The sequence below is a fragment of the Neofelis nebulosa genome, chromosome 12, assembly GCF_028018385.1.
Source record: "Neofelis nebulosa isolate mNeoNeb1 chromosome 12, mNeoNeb1.pri, whole genome shotgun sequence".
NCBI classification, from domain to species: domain Eukaryota; kingdom Metazoa; phylum Chordata; class Mammalia; order Carnivora; family Felidae; genus Neofelis; species Neofelis nebulosa.
The window spans coordinates 10,787,731-10,807,088 of NC_080793.1; the positions used below are offsets into that span (position 1 = coordinate 10,787,731).

Below are 19,358 nucleotides of genomic sequence, written 5' to 3' on the forward strand. Positions count from 1 at the left end.
GGCCCAAACTTCCACTCTCAAATTGTCATTAGGGAATGGGCAGGTTGAAGTGGTTTTATATCTGTGGTCACATAGTACTAGCAGAGTAAAATAAAATCCCTCAGTCATGTTGGGTAACCCGTCTTTCATTTCTGCTTTCTTTTCTTTGGAAGAAGAAAATCCTTTGAGTATTTAAATATTTGTGACAGAGCTGGATCTCTGCCAGTGAGCATAACTTACACATTTGTCAAAACAGTCGTATTTACGTAAACAGCCCCATCCTACAGTGTTTGACTGATGGATGCAGATTGCCGCAGGCTGTCAAGACGTTCACCTTCCTAACCAGAGCATGTGAGAACTCTTCTGCCAGCCAGTTGCACTCATTCCATTTCTTTTTTGCTACTTTGAAAGACCATCTCTTTGTTTTTGGCCTTCTGCAGTTATACCGTGATATGTCTAGGTTTTGCTTCTTTATATTTAACTCACTGGGATTTGTTGGATTTCTTGAATTGGTACGTTGGAGTGTTTCATTATTGCTGGAAAATTCCTAGCCATTTTCTCTTCAGATATTTGCTGTACCCTAGCTTCTCTCTCATCCCCTTCTGAAACTCTGATTATATATGTATATTTAATAGCCTAGCATTTGCACTGTGTCTTCCACATCTCTTGACTTCTCTTCTACATTTTCCATCTTTTTGTGTATCTGGTTGAGATTTGGATAAATTTTTCTGATCTGTTTTTCAGTTAACAAATTCTTACTTTAGCTGCGATTAACTTGCCTTTAAACCCATTTGTTGAGTTTTATATTGGTTGTGTTTCATTTCTAGACATTCTGTTTGGTTCTTTTTCAAATAATCCATTGCCTTTTTAATTTTTAAAGTTCTTATGTATTTTATGAGAGAGAGAGTGTGTGTGCACGAGCAGGGGAGGGGCAGTGAGAGGGAGACAGAGAATCTGAAGCGGGCTCTGCACTGACAGAAGAGAGCCTGATGTGAGGCTCGAACTCATGAACCATGAAATCATGACCTGAGCCAAAGTTGGACACTTAACCCACTAAGCCACCCAGGTGCCTCTCCATTTCCTTTTTTATACTTTCTTCTTTTCTATTTTCAGGTTTGTTCTTTATTTCTTTAAACTTAATAAGCATACTCATTTTACTCTTTATTATCTAGCTGATTAGGCTTATACCTGAAATCTGCTTTTGCTGCTGAAAGATACCCTTTGGTATTTTTGTATTCTTATACGCTTGATGATCTTTGACTGCTTTCTTCTCGTTATCCTTAAAACTATTTGCAGGAAATGGACTGAGGCCTGGAATGAAGATACTTTCATCCAGAGAGGGTCTGCATTTGCTTCTGCTAAATACTTGGAGGCACTACCAAGCTGTGACCATGTTTTTACGATTACCTCCCTGGTATGAATTTGGGCTGCAAACATGTGAAAGGGGCAGCTTAGAGTTAGAACACTCAGGCACTGTTGTGTTTTGTTTGTCTCTGTTCTGTTCAGTACTGAGAAACTTCCCTGCAGGCCCCTTGAGGAGTGGTCGTGGGGGAAGGATGGTAAAGTTTGGTTTGGGTTCATCCTTACACTAGGGGTGTAGCCTAGTTTAACAGGGCTGGTTTCCTGTTAGACTCCCGTCTTAGGCAGACCCTGAGCTCGGACTTGTGTCCTCCTCTCTGGATAAGACCTTTAAAACCTGAATTCATGTTGTTCGATTGCCTCGGGGCTAAAGATGTCTGGAGTCAGCTTATTTTCTCAGTTTCTTCTACTGGTTTTTCCACATTTCTGTGACGTCTTATCATTGGTGCACCCTGGGCTCTGTCTTTTTCCTCTTCTTTTCCAGCTACAACTCACTCTCTTGATGCCCTTATTTAACATTTGGGGGTTTTTTTGTTTTAATTTAAGTAATCTCTGCACTCACCACGGACCTTGAATCACAAGCCCAAGATCGAGCGTCGCATGCTCCACTGACTGAGCCAACCAGACGCCCCGAAGCCCTTATTTAGTTTCATGACTTTAATTACAATCTCTATGCTGACAATTCCTGCCTCTGGCCAGACCTCTCTCTGTTACTCCAGACTTAAGTATAATCTACCTGCTCCATATCTAATTGGTGATTCCAATAAAGATCACAAATTTCACATGCCCAAGACAAAATCCCTAAGACCTCTTCCTCCTCCAGCTTTCCCCAGATCAGTTAATGCAGTTAATGACTGTTATTACACTTTGATAGTTGCCGCAGCCCAAATCCTTGGTTTCATACTTGCCTCCTCCTTCCCTCACATCCCGCATCCATTTCAGGAAATCCTCTTGGCTGCAAATGATATATCCAGAATTGTCCCACCTCCACTGCCATCACCCTGAAGTGTGGCCCTTGAATTCTTACAGGAGCTTCCTTAACAAGTCTTCCTCCTTCTGTCCTTGCTTCCTTACAGAGTGTGTCTATAAGTCAGAGGACGTCACTTCTCTACTCAGAATTTCCAGAGACACCTCATCTCACTCAGAGGGAGGCTTCATGTGATCTGCCCTCACACACCTCCTTGCTCCTCTCAGATGCATCTCTGACCTTTTCTCTTGCCCGTCTCCCTATCGTTCAGTTCTCTTCAGCCACATTGACCTTGCTATTCCTCTAACTTACCTGGCAGTCTGCTGCTTTGGATCTTTGTGTCTATTCCCCCTGTCTTGAATCCTCTTCCAAAGACACCCACGTTGTTCTTCAGGTGTTTGATAAATTGAAGCCTCTCCATAGAGTCTTCCCTAATTGCCCTATGCATTATTTTTATTATTTTTTAAAAGATTTATTTATTTTGGGGCACCTGGGTGGCTCAGTCAGTTGAGCGACCAACTTTGGCTCAGGCCACAATCTCATGGTTTGTGAGTTCAAGCCCTGCGTCGGGCTCTGTGCTGACAGCTCAGAGCCTGGAGCCTGCTTTGGATGCTCTGTCTCCCTCTCTCTCTGCCCGTCCCCCACTCATGCTCTGTCTCAGAAATAAATAAACATTTTAAAAAATTAAAAAGAAAAGATTTATTTGTTTTTGGATGAGCACAAGCAGGTGAGAGGCAGAGAGAGGGGAACAGAGGATCCGAAGCAGGCTCTGTGCTGACAGCAGAAGCCCAATGTGCTGCTTGAACTCAAGAACTGTGAGATCATGACCTGAGCTAAAGTTGGATGCTCAACCGACTGAGCCACCCAAGTGCCCCCCTAATTGCCCTATTTAAAATCATATGCCAGGGTGCCTGGGTGGCTCAGTCGGTTGAGCGTCCAAGTTCGGCTCAGGTCATGATCTTGCAGCTCGTGAGTCCGAGCCCCACATCAGGCTCACTGATGTCAGCCGGTCAGCACAGAGCCCACTTCAGATTTTCTGCCCCTCCCCTGCTTGTGCGCTCCCCAAAAATAAATAAATATTTTAAAAAATAAGATAAAAAATAAAATCATATGCCCCCTTGCATTCTTTATACACCTCTTTATTTTTTCTTAATTATCATGACAGCTTCTTTATAGTGCCATCCACCATTCTAAGCACTTTACAAAGATATTTTTTAAGTGTTTACTTATTTTTTTTTTTCAACGTTTTTTATTTATTTTTGGGACAGAGAGAGACAGAGCATGAACGGGGGAGGGGCAGAGAGAGAGGGAGACACAGAATCGGAAACAGGCTCCAGGCTCCGAGCCATCAGCCCAGAGCCTGACGCGGGGCTCGAACTCACGGACCGAGAGATCGTGACCTGGCTGAAGTCGGACGCTTAACCGACTGCGCCACCCAGGCGCCCCAAGTGTTTACTTATTTTTGAGAGAGAGCAGGGGAGGAACAGAGAGAGACAGGGAGCGACAGAGACGGGACAGAGGATCCAAAGCGGTCTCTGTGCTGACAGCAGACAGCCAGTGTGGGGCTTGAACTCATACACCGCAAGATCACGACCTGAACCAAAGTTGATGCTTAACTGACTGAGCCACCCAGGCACCCAGCACTTTATCAGTTTAAAAAAAATGTTTAATCCTCAACAACCCAAGGTGTTACTTTTATTATTCCTAATTTTTTACTGATAAGAAAACCACTGCACAGAAAGGTTCAGTAATTTGCCCCAGGTCACACACACGATAGGTGGCTGAGTTGGGATTTAAACAATCTGATTGTAAAGTCTGGGCTGTTAACCATACTCTGCTGTCTTTCCGTTTGTAGCAGTTGCCACCTTCTATGATATTGTGTAACAACTTGGTTTACTGTGGGTCTCTACCAGCCACCTCCACCCCATCTAAATGCCAGCTCCTGGAAAACAAGATTCAAAGAAAAAATCTGTTTTGTTTACCCCTGTCTTCCTAGCACCTAGAACAGTGTATAGTCAGTGGGTTTAAGGAGTATTTGTTAAAGAAAAGAGATCTTTAAAAAGGACACTATGTACTATTTTAAAGTTACAGAGATGTTTTAAAGTATCATTAAATAGATAGTTTTATGGGAGAAAAAGAGCTATTGTCTATAAGAAGGAAATCAGAGCGGTGCCTGGGTGGCTCCCTCCGTTGAGCGTCCGACTCTTAATTTTGGCTCAGGTCATGATCTCACGATTTTGAGATCCAGCCCCGCATCAGGCTCTGCGTTGAGCATGGAGTCAGCTTGGGATTCTCTCACTCTTCCTCTCTCTCTCTCTGCCTTTCCTCTGCTCTTGTTCTTTCTCTAAAATAAATAAATAAACTTAAAAAAAGAGGGGCACCTGGGTGGCGTGGTCGGTTAAGTGTCCAACTTCGGCTCAGGTCATGATCTCACGGTCCGTGGGTTCGAGCCCTGCGTCGGGTTCTGTGCTGACAGCTCAGAGCCTGGAACCTATTTCAGATTCTGTGTGTCCCTCTCTCTCTGCCCCTCCCCTGCTCACACTCTGTCTCTCTCTCAAAAATAAATAAACGGGCGCCTGGGTGGCGCAGTCGGTTAAAGCGTCCGACTTCAGCCAGGTCACGATCTCGCGGTCCGTGAGTTCGAGCCCCGCGTCAGGCTCTGGGCTGATAGCTCGGAGCCTGGAGCCTGTTTCCGATTCTGTGTCTCCCTCTCTCTCTGCCCCTCCCCCGTTCATGCTCTGTCTCTCTCTGTCCCAAAAATAAATAAAAACGTTGAAAAAAAATTTTTTAAAAATAAATAAACATTTTAAAATATATAAAATTATTAAAAAGAACTATCCGTTCTATACCAATTAGGTCACAAGATGCTTGTATAACCTTGAGCACGTTCTTGGTTTTACCTGTGCCACTTTTTCTTTCTCTGCAAAATAAGTTGGCAATACTGATCTTACAGCATTGTTAAGATTACAAGTAAGGATCTAAGAAGTCTAGGATGATCCCTAAAAGGCAGTATTAGTATTCAGTAAATTATAGAAATTATTATGATGATGATGACTCTTTCAAGACACAAGTAATACACACAAAAGAAAACCCTACCCCAGATTAGTTAATCATTATAGATTAGAAAATTTTAAATAAAATACTAGGAAATAGACTTATTTATTAATAGAATAATCTAACAAAAGAGTTTATCTGAATCATATATGTATTTTGTGAAAATCAATCAATATTGTATCCTATGCCAATAGGATAAATAAGAAAAATCACATGCTTGTCTCAGGGGTCATTTTGTGAAATCTAATAAAATTCAGTACCCATTCTTAATGGAAAAAAACACAAAATTCAGCTTATGTGAAAAGCCTCTATATTAAGTAGCCAATTTTGGACTTCCGAGTGAGAAACATTAAAAGTATTCTTAGTTAAAATAAGAAAAAGAGAATGCCTGCTGTCATTTTTGTGATTGATTTTGTTTTAGTCCTAACCAGAATTGTTTAACATTCTCCAAATAAAACAATGAAAAAGGTTGTCCAGACGAATATGAGGTGTAAATATTGAAAAGAAAGAAATAAAAATCTTAAAAAAAATTTTTTTTTTAATGTTTATTTATTTTTGAGAGACAGAGAGAGACAGGGCATGAGCGGGGCAGGGGCAGAGAGAGAGAAAGGGAGACACAAAATCTGAAGCAGACTCCAGGCTCCGAGCTGTCAGCACAGAGCCTGACGCGGGGCTCGAACCCACAGACCATGAGATCATGATCTGAGCCGAAGTCGGACGCTCAACCAACTGAGCCACCCAGGCACCCCAGAAATAAAAATCTTCAATTATAGATGATACAATTTTATATTTAGAAAATCCTAAGGAATCACAAAACAACTTAATATGCATATAGATCCAGCAAAGTAGTTAGATATGGGATGAATATACAAAAATAAATAGTAGTGGTATGTATGAGCTATAGCAAGTTAAAATTTCTTCAACGTATGTTCTATTTACATACATTTGCCATAATTTTTCTTAGATATAATAGCATTAAATCATATAATCCCTACATGGGGCAATTATGAGACATTCCCAAAAACTTGCGAATAAAGAAAATAAGAATCATAAGGGAGTTAAACTAAAATTAATTACCAAATGGGTTAGAACCAGAGACACGTGAGGTATCTTTAAAGAAACAGTTTTCCAGGCCTAAAATTTAAATATAATCTAACTGAAGGGAATCAGAGGTCCCCAAGATCACCCCCAGGCTCAGCAGTTCACAAGGACTGATAATTCTCAGCCTATAGTCACACTCAGTACTGAGATTTCTCACAGTAAAAGTCTCAAAGTAAGAAGGCACATGCAATGAAGTCTAGAGAACAGCAGGCACAAACTTCCTAGAGCCCTCTCCAGTAAAGTCACAGTGGATGCCCTCAGTTTCTGTAGCAACAAGTGAGACGACGCAGGTGAAGTGTTTACCAGGAAAGCTCACTAGGAACTCGGTGCCCAGGGTTTTTATTAGGGACTCATTGTGTAGACACCCTCTGCCTGGCACTTCCAAAATGCCATTCTCCTAGAAGGAAAGCAGGTGCTCAGCATAAACCATCTTGTTTACAGTCTAGATAAAGTGAGCCACGCTTACCAGTTCTGCTAATGGTGGGAACCCTCCCCAAATCTAAGTCCCCAGAAGCCAGCCTGTGACCAACTTTCTTAAGCAGGCCTTTCAAAGGATTGCTGTCAGGCTTTAATGAAAAAATGACTAACTCTTTGCACACAATATTTAAAGAAAAAAAGAAGAGAAAGGTTCATCAACAAGAGAAACAAAGAGAAGAGAGACCTTGGGACATAAATAACAGCCATGTGCATTTTAACACTATCCAAGATCAAGAGCAGCATGGCCAAAGATCCAGTAGGCCATTCCTGCAGTGTGGATAAATATCTCCAGCTGCCTTATCTGAAGAATGCTCCTTAATATCATTCATCTTGCTCCCTTTGTTTTGATTGCAAGAAATTGCTAATTTATTTGTTTAATTTTTTTTATATTGCTACTATATTCACAAAGTCACAAAATCAAAAATTTCAAAAAGGCTTTATTATGATATCTCTTTAGCTCTCCCACTCCCAATTGACTCAGTTACTCTCTCTATGGGGAATTACTATTGTCTGTTTCTTGTTTACCTTTCTAGAAATTTATTAAAAATGCATGTATAAGCCAAAACAAATACATAGTCTTTAGTCTTCTTGGCTGTATAAATAATACTAACATACTATACACAAAGTCTCTATAGCTTACTTTGTTTTCACTTAGTAAGAAATGTTGGTGGGGGCACCTGGGTGGCTCAGTTGGTTAAGCGTCTGACTTCAGCTCACGTCATGATCACACAGTACATGGGTTCGAGCCCCGCGTCAGGCTCTGTGCTGAAGCTCAGAGCCTGGAGCCTGCTTCAGATTCTGTGTCTCACTCTCTCTCTGCCCCTCTTCCACTTATGCTCTGTCTCTCTCTGTCTCAAAAATAAATAAAATATATAAAAAAAAAGAAAGAAATGTTGGTGATCTTTCCATATCCCTTCATAAAGAACTTCTTTGTTCCTTTTTTATAGGTGCATAGTATTCCATTGTATTGTTGTACCATAATTTATTTTTCCAATCCCTTGTTGCTGGTCATTTGGTTGTTTTTAGTCCTTTACTATTGCTAACAGTACTGCAATGAGTAACTTGGGACTCAAAGTTATTATAGGTTTGAGAATATATTAGTAGCATCAATTTTTAGTTGTGGGATTGCTGTTAATGGAATATGCATCTGAATTTAGTAGATACTGCCAAATTGTCTTCTAACGAGTTTGTACCAATTTATACTCCTACCATCTACATATGAGTATTTGTTTTCCTATAGTCTTGCCAATAGTGTATATTCTCAAGCTTTGGTAAATTTTGCTACACTGGTAGGTTAAAAGTGATATTGCAACATAGCTTTGCTTTTATTGCTCTTATTAGCAGCAAGGTTGAGCTTCTTTTCATGTTTTTGAGCCAGTTGTGTTCCCTTTTCTGTGAATTTTCTGTGATCTTCCACCCATTTTTCTGTTGGGTCAGTGGTCTTTTACTTAGGGATTTGGAGAAGCTCTTTCTATATTGAGATTAATCTTTGTAATGTGCCTTGCAGATATTTTCCCCAGTTTATCATTTCACTTTTGATTTAGTTTATGCTGTATTTTACTATGCACAAGGCTTTGGTTTTGTAACTGGGCTTATTAATCTTTTTAAGTTGATTTATTTATTTTTTTAGTAATCTGTATACCCAGATGGGGCTCAACATGGGGCTCGAATTCACAACCCCAAGGTCAAGTGTCACATGCTCCTCCAACTGAGCCAGCCAGGCGCCCCTGGGTTTATTAATCTTGATCATAGTAGTTAGGATGATCTTCTAAGGTATAAAAATCATCCTTATTTTCTTACATTTTCTTTCTGCACTTTTATTGTTGTTTTTTTTATATATTTAAATCTTTGATATATCAGGAATTTATCCAAATATGTGGTGCAAAGTATACAGCCAACTTTTCTCTGGATGGCTATCTTAATTTTTTCCTACTGGGTAGCCAGCTAGCCATTTAAATTTTCCTACTTCCTTTTTTTCCCCCCCAATTTTTAATTATTTATTTTAAGTAATCTCTATACCCAACATGGGCTCAAACGCATGACCCTGAGATCAAGAGACGCATGCTCTTCCGACTGAGCCAGCTAGGTGCCCCAAATTTTCCTACTTCATAATTTGATTCTTTTTTTTTTTTTCTTTTGAGAGAGGGAGGGAGGGAAGGAGGGGGAGGGAAAGAGAGAACTAGAACTAGTGTGGGAGGGGCAGAGAAAGACTCTTAAGCAGGCTCCACACCCAGCACAGAGCCTGACATGAGGCTCGATCTGATAACCATGAGATCGGGACCTGAGCCAAAATCAAGAGTCGGACATGGAACCCACTGAACCACCCAGGAGCCCCTTCGTTTGAGTATCAGCTTTCATTCCCACTGTAAATTAACATACCGACATTCTGGTTTTATAGGTCATTCTGTGTGAGCAGTAATTTGATTCCCAATGAGAAGTGGTTGCAAGCTTCCCTGATTGCTTCTCAGTAAGTCAGGTTTTAGAGCCCGTGAGGCTGAGAGCCAGATCCTAGAGCTTGGAAAATCCATGCTTGTGTATATTGCCCAATGACGTGGCCTCTTGGTAGATAGCCAGATGACCTCTCCCAGTAACACTGCAACCATGTATATGCCTTTATTTTAAAAATCAGTAGTTTCCTTAGTAAACTGCACTATTTTAAGAAAGCCTATTTTGGGGGCGCCTGGGTGGCTCAGTCGGTTGAGCGTCCGACTTCGGCTCAGGTCATTGTCTTGCAGTTCGTGAGTTCGAGCCCCGTGTCAGGCTCTGTGCTAACAAACAGCTCAGAGCCTGGAGCCTGCTTCGGATTCTGTGTGTGTCTCTCTCTCCCCCTCCCCTGCTCATGCTCTGCCTCTCTCTGTCTCTCAAAAATAAATGTTAACAAAAGAAAGAAAGAAAGCCTATTTTGCGTGGTAGTTATACACGGATGGCAGTCTCTTCAGCTGTTACTGATGTTTCTGCATCTGTCTATGAGTAAAAGGGCCCTATCTGTACACTAACGAGGTACTTTGACAAACTACTATCTTTGTTACAAAAAGTAACTATCTTTGGCCAAATCTTTAACGAAAGTTTTAAATTCTTATGTTACAGAATTTCACAAACTTATTTGGACAGCCACTAGTGTGCTTGCTTTCTCCTACAGCGTATCCAAAGGCTTTACAAGGTACGTTGTCGTTACCTGTTATATCAGTAGGTTGCAGATAACTACTGTGTACATTTTGAATAATACTGATCTCTGTCTTCCCAACCTATAATGATCACATGTGGCTTTATAGTATTTAACGTGGCAGCTTTCACTCTGAAATACACCCAGAAGTCTTGCCAACGACTAGACTTCTTTAATGTGCTACCATTAGGTCTTGAGATAATTCTGAAAGAAATGACAAATCATCCCTGAGAAAAATGTGGTTTTTGGTCCCTTACTGTTGGGGAATTTGTGATTTGTGAATTTTACAATTTGTTTGGCAGGTATTGTTTTGTTTTGTTTTTTGTTCGGGTCTGCCTGTCATCATTCATATAGCATGATTTCCTATATCTCTGGCTACCTAATTTAGGCATCTTCTAAGACCATGAGATTTCTGGTCTAGAAAACTTCTCAGCCTCTGCCTGAGAGTTCGGAGAACCCAACTGGCACAACTTAAGGGTTTCTTTTATTCACATTTTTACCTTGTTGTATTTTTTAAATAAAAGAACCTCTTTTCAGTGTGCCAGGGAGACAGTGTGCCAGTGTTTTGGCTGTTTCTCAGGTGGCTGAGAAATGAAAGACTTTGTCTTTCATAATTTATCCTCGATAAGCAACACTAAAATCTAATTCTAACTCCCAGTCATTAAGCTATAGGTAAAAACTAAACAAACCTAACACTGTTTTAGCCGTACTTGTCACTGTTTCACTATCTCCCTGACTGCGAATAGTGCTGATGTCTCTCTGTGGGAGATGGCATTTTACTGCTACTTCCCAGCCAGAAGTCCTGTCTGCTGACATAGTTTGACACAGGAAGTGATGGTCAGCATTTGAAAGCCTGAGAGAAGCTGGAGACTTTTCACCGTTGTTTTAAGGTAAGTTTTGCTATTTAACAGGGAAGAACATGTAGAAACATTAAGTTCATGTATCCAAAAGCCAAATTACTAAGGGATAAAACTTACCTTCAAACAACGGTAAAATTCTCCTGCTTTGAGGACTTTGTTAACGTGTTTGTTATCATTTCTGGAGAAATATAACCTCTTCCAGTTATTTAAGAGTGCGTTTTCCTACCAATTTGTCCTATCAAGATGCAGCTTTGTTTAAAATTGCATGATCTAATGTGTTAATACCAAGGTTATTTGGTCCAAAAGGCTTTACTGTGTAGAGGGTAAAAACACCAGGCTCTGGAGGCAAACTGAATTTAAATCCCAACTTAACCACTTACTCGGTGTGTGACCTTGGGAAGTTACTTAGCCATTCTGTGCCTCAGTTTCTTTCCTATCAAATGGAGATAATAATAGTACCTCCTTGTTAAATAATTCTGGATATATAGTAAGTATTCAGGATGTACTATCATTTTTTAAACTATCATTATTCTTGATGCTTACTACTATGCTCAGTTGTGGTGTATGTCCTTAACAGTTTTTAGTTTAGTACCATATCTTTGTGCTAGAAAAGCTCAGACCTTTAATCCCTTAAATTTGGCCTATCGGGACACAAAACTAGCGGATACCTAAGTATTTGGAAGGCCTAATTAGATTACTGCCCCTCTGGTATCTAAAGTATACAGTTCTGGGGCATCTGGGTGGCTCAGTCGGTTAAGTGTCTGACTTTGGCTCAGGTCATGATCTCATGGTTCATGAGTCCAAGCCCCACATCGGGTTCTGTGCTGACAGTTCAGAGCCTGGAGCCTGCTTGAAGTTCTCTGTCCCCCTCTCTCTCTGCCCTCTCCCATTCATGCTCTGTCTCTCAAAAATAAATAAACAATAAAAAATAAATAAAATAATAATAAAGTGTAGAGTTCTCTCTTTAACCATGAGTTGCATGATTTATCAACAAACCTTTACTCGGCATTTATTTATGAGGTTCTGTGCTGGGCACTGGGGATAACACTCTAACCCACACAACACAGTATGCTCTTCACACAGCCAAATATCTCGCCAAAGATGCATTTCTTGCAGGTGTTTCATAGGAGCAAGCACATGGAACACATAGAGGAACTCCTAACTGGCCCTTGAAGGTGAAGAAAGTGGATAAAAAGATGTTAAAGTTGAAGGATATATTGAATTATATGAGGCTTGTTCTAGCAGAGCAATAGTGTGTGAGCCCCGACATAAGACCACTGTGATGAGAGCTTATGGAACATTTTTTTTTAAGATTTTATTTTTAAGTCATCTCTACACGCAACGTGGGGTTCGAACTTACAACCTTGAGATCAAGAGTCACACGCTCTCCCGACTGAGCCAGCCAGGCACCCCAGTTTATGAAATATTTAGAGAAATATAAGTACTTCCTGCTAGCGGAAGGGTAGGGTGTGGGATTGTGCGGCCGAATCATGGAAAACCTTTTAGGATTTGTGAAGAAATTTAACTGGAGGACAGTGGGGTATCATCAAAAGGTTGTGAACAGCAGAGTAGCCTGGAAGAGCATTCAGGCCACCTTGTGGAGAATGAATTGGAGAAGAACACTGATGGAAATAGGGAGATGGTGGCGGCTTCAAAAGATACTAAACCCAGAGAGCCAACAGGATTTGGCGATGGAGTAGATATGAGGGAATAAGGGAGAGGAAGGAGGCAGGGATGGACTTCCGGGTTTCTGGCTGAGATGCTGGTAGAAATGATGGTAAGAAGCAGATTTGTAGAGAACAAAAGAGGGAAGAATTTGCTTTCAGTTTCTGACATGTTGGGTTGGAGGTTACCTTTGAGACCTAGGTTGAGTATTGTAGTCTTGAGCAATTCTGTTCAATAGAAAGACAATGTAATTCACTTATAATTTTAAGTTTTCTAGTAGCCACGTTTCAAAAAAAGTAGAAAGAAGCAGGCGAAATTAACATTAATATATCTTTTTGTACTGAGGCTTTGAAATCCCACTTATATTTTATACTTCACGGTGCACCTCAGTTTGGACACATTTTAAGTGTCCAGTAGCTACAGCAAGACAATGCAGTCCTAGACCTAGCAAGCTCAATCTAGGCTGCAGATAAGAGAACTGGGAATTAGTTGGCATGTGATAACTGAAATTATGGGAGTAGGTGAGATCAGCATCGTGTAGGGGGAAGGAAAGAAAATACTGATACTTAAGAGCTAGGCAGAGAAAGAGCAACTACTAAAGGAGAATGAGAAAGATTGCCAATTCTAGTACTCAGAGAATGCTATCATGAACGGCCCACATACTTGCCATATTTGGATGAAATTTGTTAGTTGGAGTGAACAAGGCAAAGGAATATGTACCTTTTCCATTTCTCTTAAGTTTATACGAGGCTCTGTCGTAAGTTTGTTCAGCAGAAAGTAGTGTGCCTGGGATGTTTTTGTAGTTACATGCAGAATCTACTTTGTTGTGATTTAATGATGTAAATTTAATACATTGTCACGATATTAAATTATTCCTCAAATGCATCTCTGATTTTCTGCAAAACTGTTGTCTCTATATATAACATGTTTGTTATTACAGATCAATCTCAACGAGGTAGCCTCTTCACTCTCTTTTTGAACAATCCTCTAATGGCCTTCCTATTTGTCTCTGGATTGTCAAGCATGCGCAGAGGCCTATGGGAAAAGTGTCAAGAATATCTTCGAAAAATCAACCGCGATATTGCCCAGCTACTGACCCATTCACGTTCAATAGGTACCCTACTAATCTAACTGCACACTTCACATACTATAACGGTTCTTAAGTTTTTGAAATTGTTTGAATTTTTAAAGGTATTTGTTGAAGGCAGGAAAGTTGAGAAGGTTTTCCTGATCTTTCTTCCCCTTGCAATGTGTTTTCCTTTTAAGCATCTTTTTACTGTCATCTTTCTCCTTTTTGCAGATCAGGCATTTCTCCAGTTTTTTGGAGATGAGTTTCTTCGCTTGCTCCTCACAAGATTTATCTTTTGTTCAGCCACCATGAGGATGCACAAGATTTTTCGGGTAGGCAAAGAATATTATTAATGACCAATTTTACCATTTTAGGAATTTAAGAATCATGTATTATATTTTATTAAATATGTTATATTAAATATAATTTGAATAGATCCAAAGGCATTTTACAAATGAATATGTAACATAGAATGATGACCAATATAAGATACATCTGAAAAGTCAACATCCAGTTTAAGAAGTAGAACATTTTCATTACCTTTTAGGCCCTTCCCAGGTCCTCTCTCTCTCTCAAATGAAATTAAAATCCTGAATTTTATACTCAGCATTCATCTTTATGGTTTTGCCACATGTGTTTGGATTCCTGCACAGCATATGGATGGATCCACGTTGTATGTCTTCTTCTACAGCTTGCTCCTTGTTCACCTGCTATTTTATTCCTGAGACTGAGCCAAGTTGATGACAACTGTAGCTTTCATTCATTTGTTTTCACTGCCCTATAGGACTCCATTGTTTGACTGTATATCAAAAATTTCTCATCTATTCTACTGATGATGGACATTTAGGTTGTTTCCAGTTTTTTATTATTGTAAACAATGCCACTGTAAAACCTTCTATCAGTTCCCTGGTACACACATGTAAGACTTTCTATGGGGACTATACCTACAGTGGAATATGAGGTCAGATGATGTAAGTATCTTCAACTTTACTAGGTGATGCCAGACGGTTTTGCAAAGTGGTCGTCTCAGTTTACGCTCAGCAGCAGTATGTAAGAGTTATTGTTGCTCTAGTCCTCTCCAGCCCGTGTTGCGGTCTTACTTTATATCATGTATGCCTAATGGGTATAAAGTCATAGCTCACTGTGGCTTTAATTTTTATTTCTGAGATTGCTTTGAGGTTGAGCAACTTTTCACATATTGTTCTGTGTTCTTTTTCTTTAATTTTTTTTAATGTTCATTTATTTTATTTTTTTTAATGTTTTTATTTGTTTTTGAGACAGAGAGAGACAGAGCATGAGCAGGGGAGGGGCAGAGAGAGAGGGAGACACAGAATCTGAAGCAGGCTCCAGGCTCTGAGCTGCCAGCACAGAGCCCGATGCGGGGCTCGAACTCACAGAGTGTGAGATTGTGACCTGAGCTGAAGTCGGACGCTTAACCAACTGAGCCACCCAGGTTCCCCGATGTTCATTTATTTTTGAGAGAGAGTGAGAGACAAAGTGTGAGCAGGGGAGGAACAGAGAGAGAGGTAGACACAGAATCCGAAGCAGGCTCCAGGTTCTGAGCCTGATGCGGGGCTCAAACTCACAAACCAGTCATGACCTGAGCTGAAGTAGGACGCTCAACTGACTGAGCCACCCAGGTGCCCCTCTGTGTTCTTGTTTGTAAAGAGTGTGTTCGGATCTTTGGTCCATTTTGCTATTAAGTGGTTTGGTTTTTTTCTGTGAATTCGTGTAACAACATAACACTGTTCATTGACTTTTTAAAAATTTTAGCCATTATACTTTTCATTTCTATAAGTAACACTTGGTTCTTTTTCAGATATGCCTGAACATTTTTAAGTCTCTTGTAACTTTTAGTTTTAACATATGTTGATTTTTTTCCGTTTTATTATGGTGATTTTAAAAATGAAAAAAATTGTACAGTGAATATCCATATATATACACTAGCTAGATTCTTCAGCTAAACATTTTGGTATATTTGCTTTGGAATATTTGTCCATTTACCCATTCCTCTTTCCATTCATCAGTTTATTTCATTTTTTGATGCATTTTGAAATAAATGGTAGACATCAATAGCCTTTACCTCCAAACACTTCATCATGCATATGAATAACTGACATAGGGGTGCCTGGGTGGCTCAGTCAGTTAAGATTAAGCTTCTGACTTCGGCTCAGGTCATGATCTCACGGCTTGTGAGTTTGAGCCCCGCGTTGGGCTCTGTGCTGACAGCCAGGAGCCTGCTTCAGATTCAGTGTCCCTCTCTCACTCTGCCCCTCCCCCGCTCATGCTCTGTCTCTCTCAAAAATAAATAAACATTAAAAAATGTTAAATAAATAAATGACATATATATACTCTTTCTTTTTAATTTTTTAAATTTATTTATTTACTTCGAGAGAGAGTAAGCAGAGGAGAGGCAGATAGAGAGAGGGAGAGAGAGAATCCCTAGCAAATTCCACACTGTCAGCAAAGAGCCAAATGTGGGGCTTGAACTCACGAACCGTGGGATCATGACCTGAGACAAAATCAAGAGTCGGTTGGTTAACTAACCGAACCACCCAGGTGCCCCTATATATTCTTTTTTTTTTTTTGTAATGTTTATTCATTTTTTGAAACAGAGAGACAGAGACAGAGTGCGAGCAGGGGAGGAGTGGAGAGACTCGGGGGGACACAGAATCTGAAGCAGGCTCCAGGCTCCAAGCTGTCAGCAGAGAGCCCGACAAGGGGCTTGAACCCACAAACCATGAGATCATGACCTGAGCCGAAGTTGGACACTTAACCGATTGACCCACTCAGGCACCCCTATTCTTTCTTTAATGTAAAGTTCATGTACATTGAAGTGCACAAAACTAACCTGTGCTATGAGGTGCATTTTGACAAATACATATACCTGTGTAACTCAAACCAATCACGTTATACAACATAGCACCAGTCCAGATAATTCTCTCTACACCCGTTTCCAATCAGTCCAGTACCCATTACCCCAGAGGCAATGCTATTTTTATTATGTTCACCCTAACTTAGTTTTACCTATTCATAAAGTTGAATTATACAGTATAGATTCTTTTGCGTAAAACTTCTTTGACCAAACATGTTGTTCTTGAGATTAATCCATGTTTCACGTATAAGTAGCTCGTTCCTCTTTACCACTGAGTAGTAATCCATTGTCTGAAAATACCACAGTTTATTTAGGCCTTCTCCCTTTGATGAACACCTGGGCAGTTTTAAATTTTTGACTACTATAAATAAAGTGGCTATGAACATTCTTGTACAAGTCTGCTCAGACATATGTTTTGAATTTTCTTCGTCATAGAGTATGTATGTGTTTACTTTTGTAAGAAACTGCCAGACTTCTTCTTAGAGTATTTGTACCATTTTATATTTCCAGCAACAGTATATAACAAAAGTTTCTTTATATCCTTGCCAACATTTGGTGTTGCCAGTCTTAAATTTCAACCATTTTTGTGGATTTATAGTGTTTTCTCATTGTAGTTGGAATTTGCATTTCACTGAATAATGTGATATTCATTAATAATGTGATATTAGACATCTTTTCATGTACTTATCAGCTATATTTTGCTGTATTCACTGGTTGCCTTTTTTCTTTTCTTAACAGTGGCTTTTGAAGACTAAACTTTTAAATTTGTGATGAAGTTTCAACTGACCAATTTTTTTTCTTTCTTTGTGGCTTGTTTTATCCAAGAAATGCTCGCCTATTCCAAAGTCACAAAGATTTTTTTCTAAGTGTGCTTCTAGTTTTAATAGCTTTAGTGTTTACATTTAGGTCTGTGATCTATTTTGAGTTACTTTGGTTTACAGTGTGAGGTAAAGGTTAATGGTACTTTCTTTCGTATGGATATGAACTATTTTAGTATAGTTTGTTGAAAAGATTATCCTTTTTGCATTGAGTTACTGGTGTAACATTTTTGAAAATCTGTCAACCGTGTATGTATAGAGATATTTCTGGACTCTAAATTCTGTTCCATTGACCTATAGCATTTTTCTGCAATACGCTACTGCCTTGGTTATTCTAGTTTTATACTAATTCTTAAAATCCTATATGTGAACCCCCCTCAAGTTTAAGCCTTTTGGTTGTTCTGGTTCCTTTGCATATCTATTTGAAATTTAGCATCAGCGTCACATTTTCAATGGGACTGTATTTAATCTTTCTAACCGATCTGTGGTGAATTGTATTTTCATAATATTGAGTCTTCCAGTCAATGACTGTGGTATATTGCCCCATTTATTTAGGTCTTTCGTTTCTCTCAGCAGCGTTTTATGGTTCTCGTCTTACAGGTCTTACATGTATCTTAATAAATTTATTCCAGAGTATTTCAAGTTTAGTGATGTACTGTAAATAGAACTGTATTTTTTATTTCATTTTGGAATTATTTTTTGCTAATATATAGAAATACTGCTGTTTTTAACATTGTTGTTTCCTTGCAGTCTTGCTGAATTGAAATATTAGTTCAGTTAGCTTTTTTATACATTTTTTAAGATTTCATATGTACATGATCCTGTCACCATCAAGTAAAAACAGTTTAAAAAAATTTTTTTTAATGTTTATTTATTTTGAGAAGGAGATAGAGTATGAGCCAGAGAGGGGCAAAGGGAGAGGGAGACCACAATCTGAAGCAGACTCCGGGCTCTGAGCTGTCAGCACAGAGCCCAATGCAGGGCTCGATCTCATTAACCACTAGATCATGACCTGAGCCGAAGTGGAACGCCTAACCAACTGAGCCACCCACACACCCCAAGCAAGAACAGTTTTACTTCTTCGTTTCCAATCTATATGCCTTTTATTATGATGGGCTTTTGTTTGTTTTGTTTTTATTTTTGTGCTTTATTTCAGGGTTAGGTCTTCTGGTAAAATGTTGACTAGAAATAGGGAGAATGGATATCCTTACCTTGTTCCTGATTTGGGGGAAAAATATTTAGTCTTTTGCCATAAATTCTGATGTTGACTGTTGGTTTTTCATAAATGCCCTATTTAGGTTGATTGAGCCCCCTTCTCTGTTCCTAATATGCTGAGTCTTTTTATCAGAAAGATTGTCAAATACTTTTTTGCTTCATTAATTGACCCGATATATATTAATTCTGTTAACATGATGAATAGCATTGGCTGATTTTTCTAATAGCAAGTTCAGCCTTGTATATCTGAGTTAATGGTATCTTATGGTCACGTATTACGCTTTTGCATTGCTGGATTCAGTTTGCTAGCATTTCATTGTGGATCTTTGCATCTGTTGTCATGAATGAATATGGTACTTCATTTTCCATTCTTGTGATGTCTTTGTGGGGTTTTGTTATCAGGGTATTCCTGACTTCATAAATTGAGTTGGGATGTTGGGACATCTAAGTGGCTCAGTCAGTTAAGCATCCAACTTCAGCTCGGGTCATGATCTCATGGTTCGTGGGTTTGAGTCCCTTGTCAGGCTCTGTGCTGACATCTCAGAGCCTGAAGCCTGCTTCAGGTTCTGTGTCTCCCTCGCTCTCTGCTCCTCCCCTGCTCATAATCTGTCTCTCTCTCTCTCTCATAAATAAATAAACATTAAAAAAATAAAAATAAATAAAATGAGTTGGGATGTGTTTCATTTTTCTCTCTTTCTTAAAGCTTCTTTAGGATTGATATTATTTCTTCCTTGAAAGATTGATGATAGCATTTAT

The 19,358-nt window shown here is 39.5% G+C and overlaps 1 protein-coding gene across 4 annotated transcripts in view; it reads left to right on the forward strand.

The window, feature by feature from the left end:
* The window catches only part of SCAI (suppressor of cancer cell invasion), a 154,366-nt gene that overhangs the window by 117,337 nt on the left and 17,671 nt on the right, over positions 1-19,358 (forward strand). The window contains exons 15-17 of one of the 4 annotated variants that reach the window (XM_058694147.1): positions 10,025-10,097; positions 13,566-13,739; positions 13,926-14,026. In XM_058694147.1, coding sequence (XP_058550130.1) covers positions 10,025-10,097; positions 13,566-13,739; positions 13,926-14,026 — 348 coding nt within the window. Of the gene's footprint in view, positions 1-10,024; positions 10,098-10,846; positions 10,991-13,565; positions 13,740-13,925; positions 14,027-19,358 lie in introns of those variants that run through there. The other 3 variants (XM_058694150.1, XM_058694149.1, XM_058694148.1) reach the window with 3 other exon arrangements.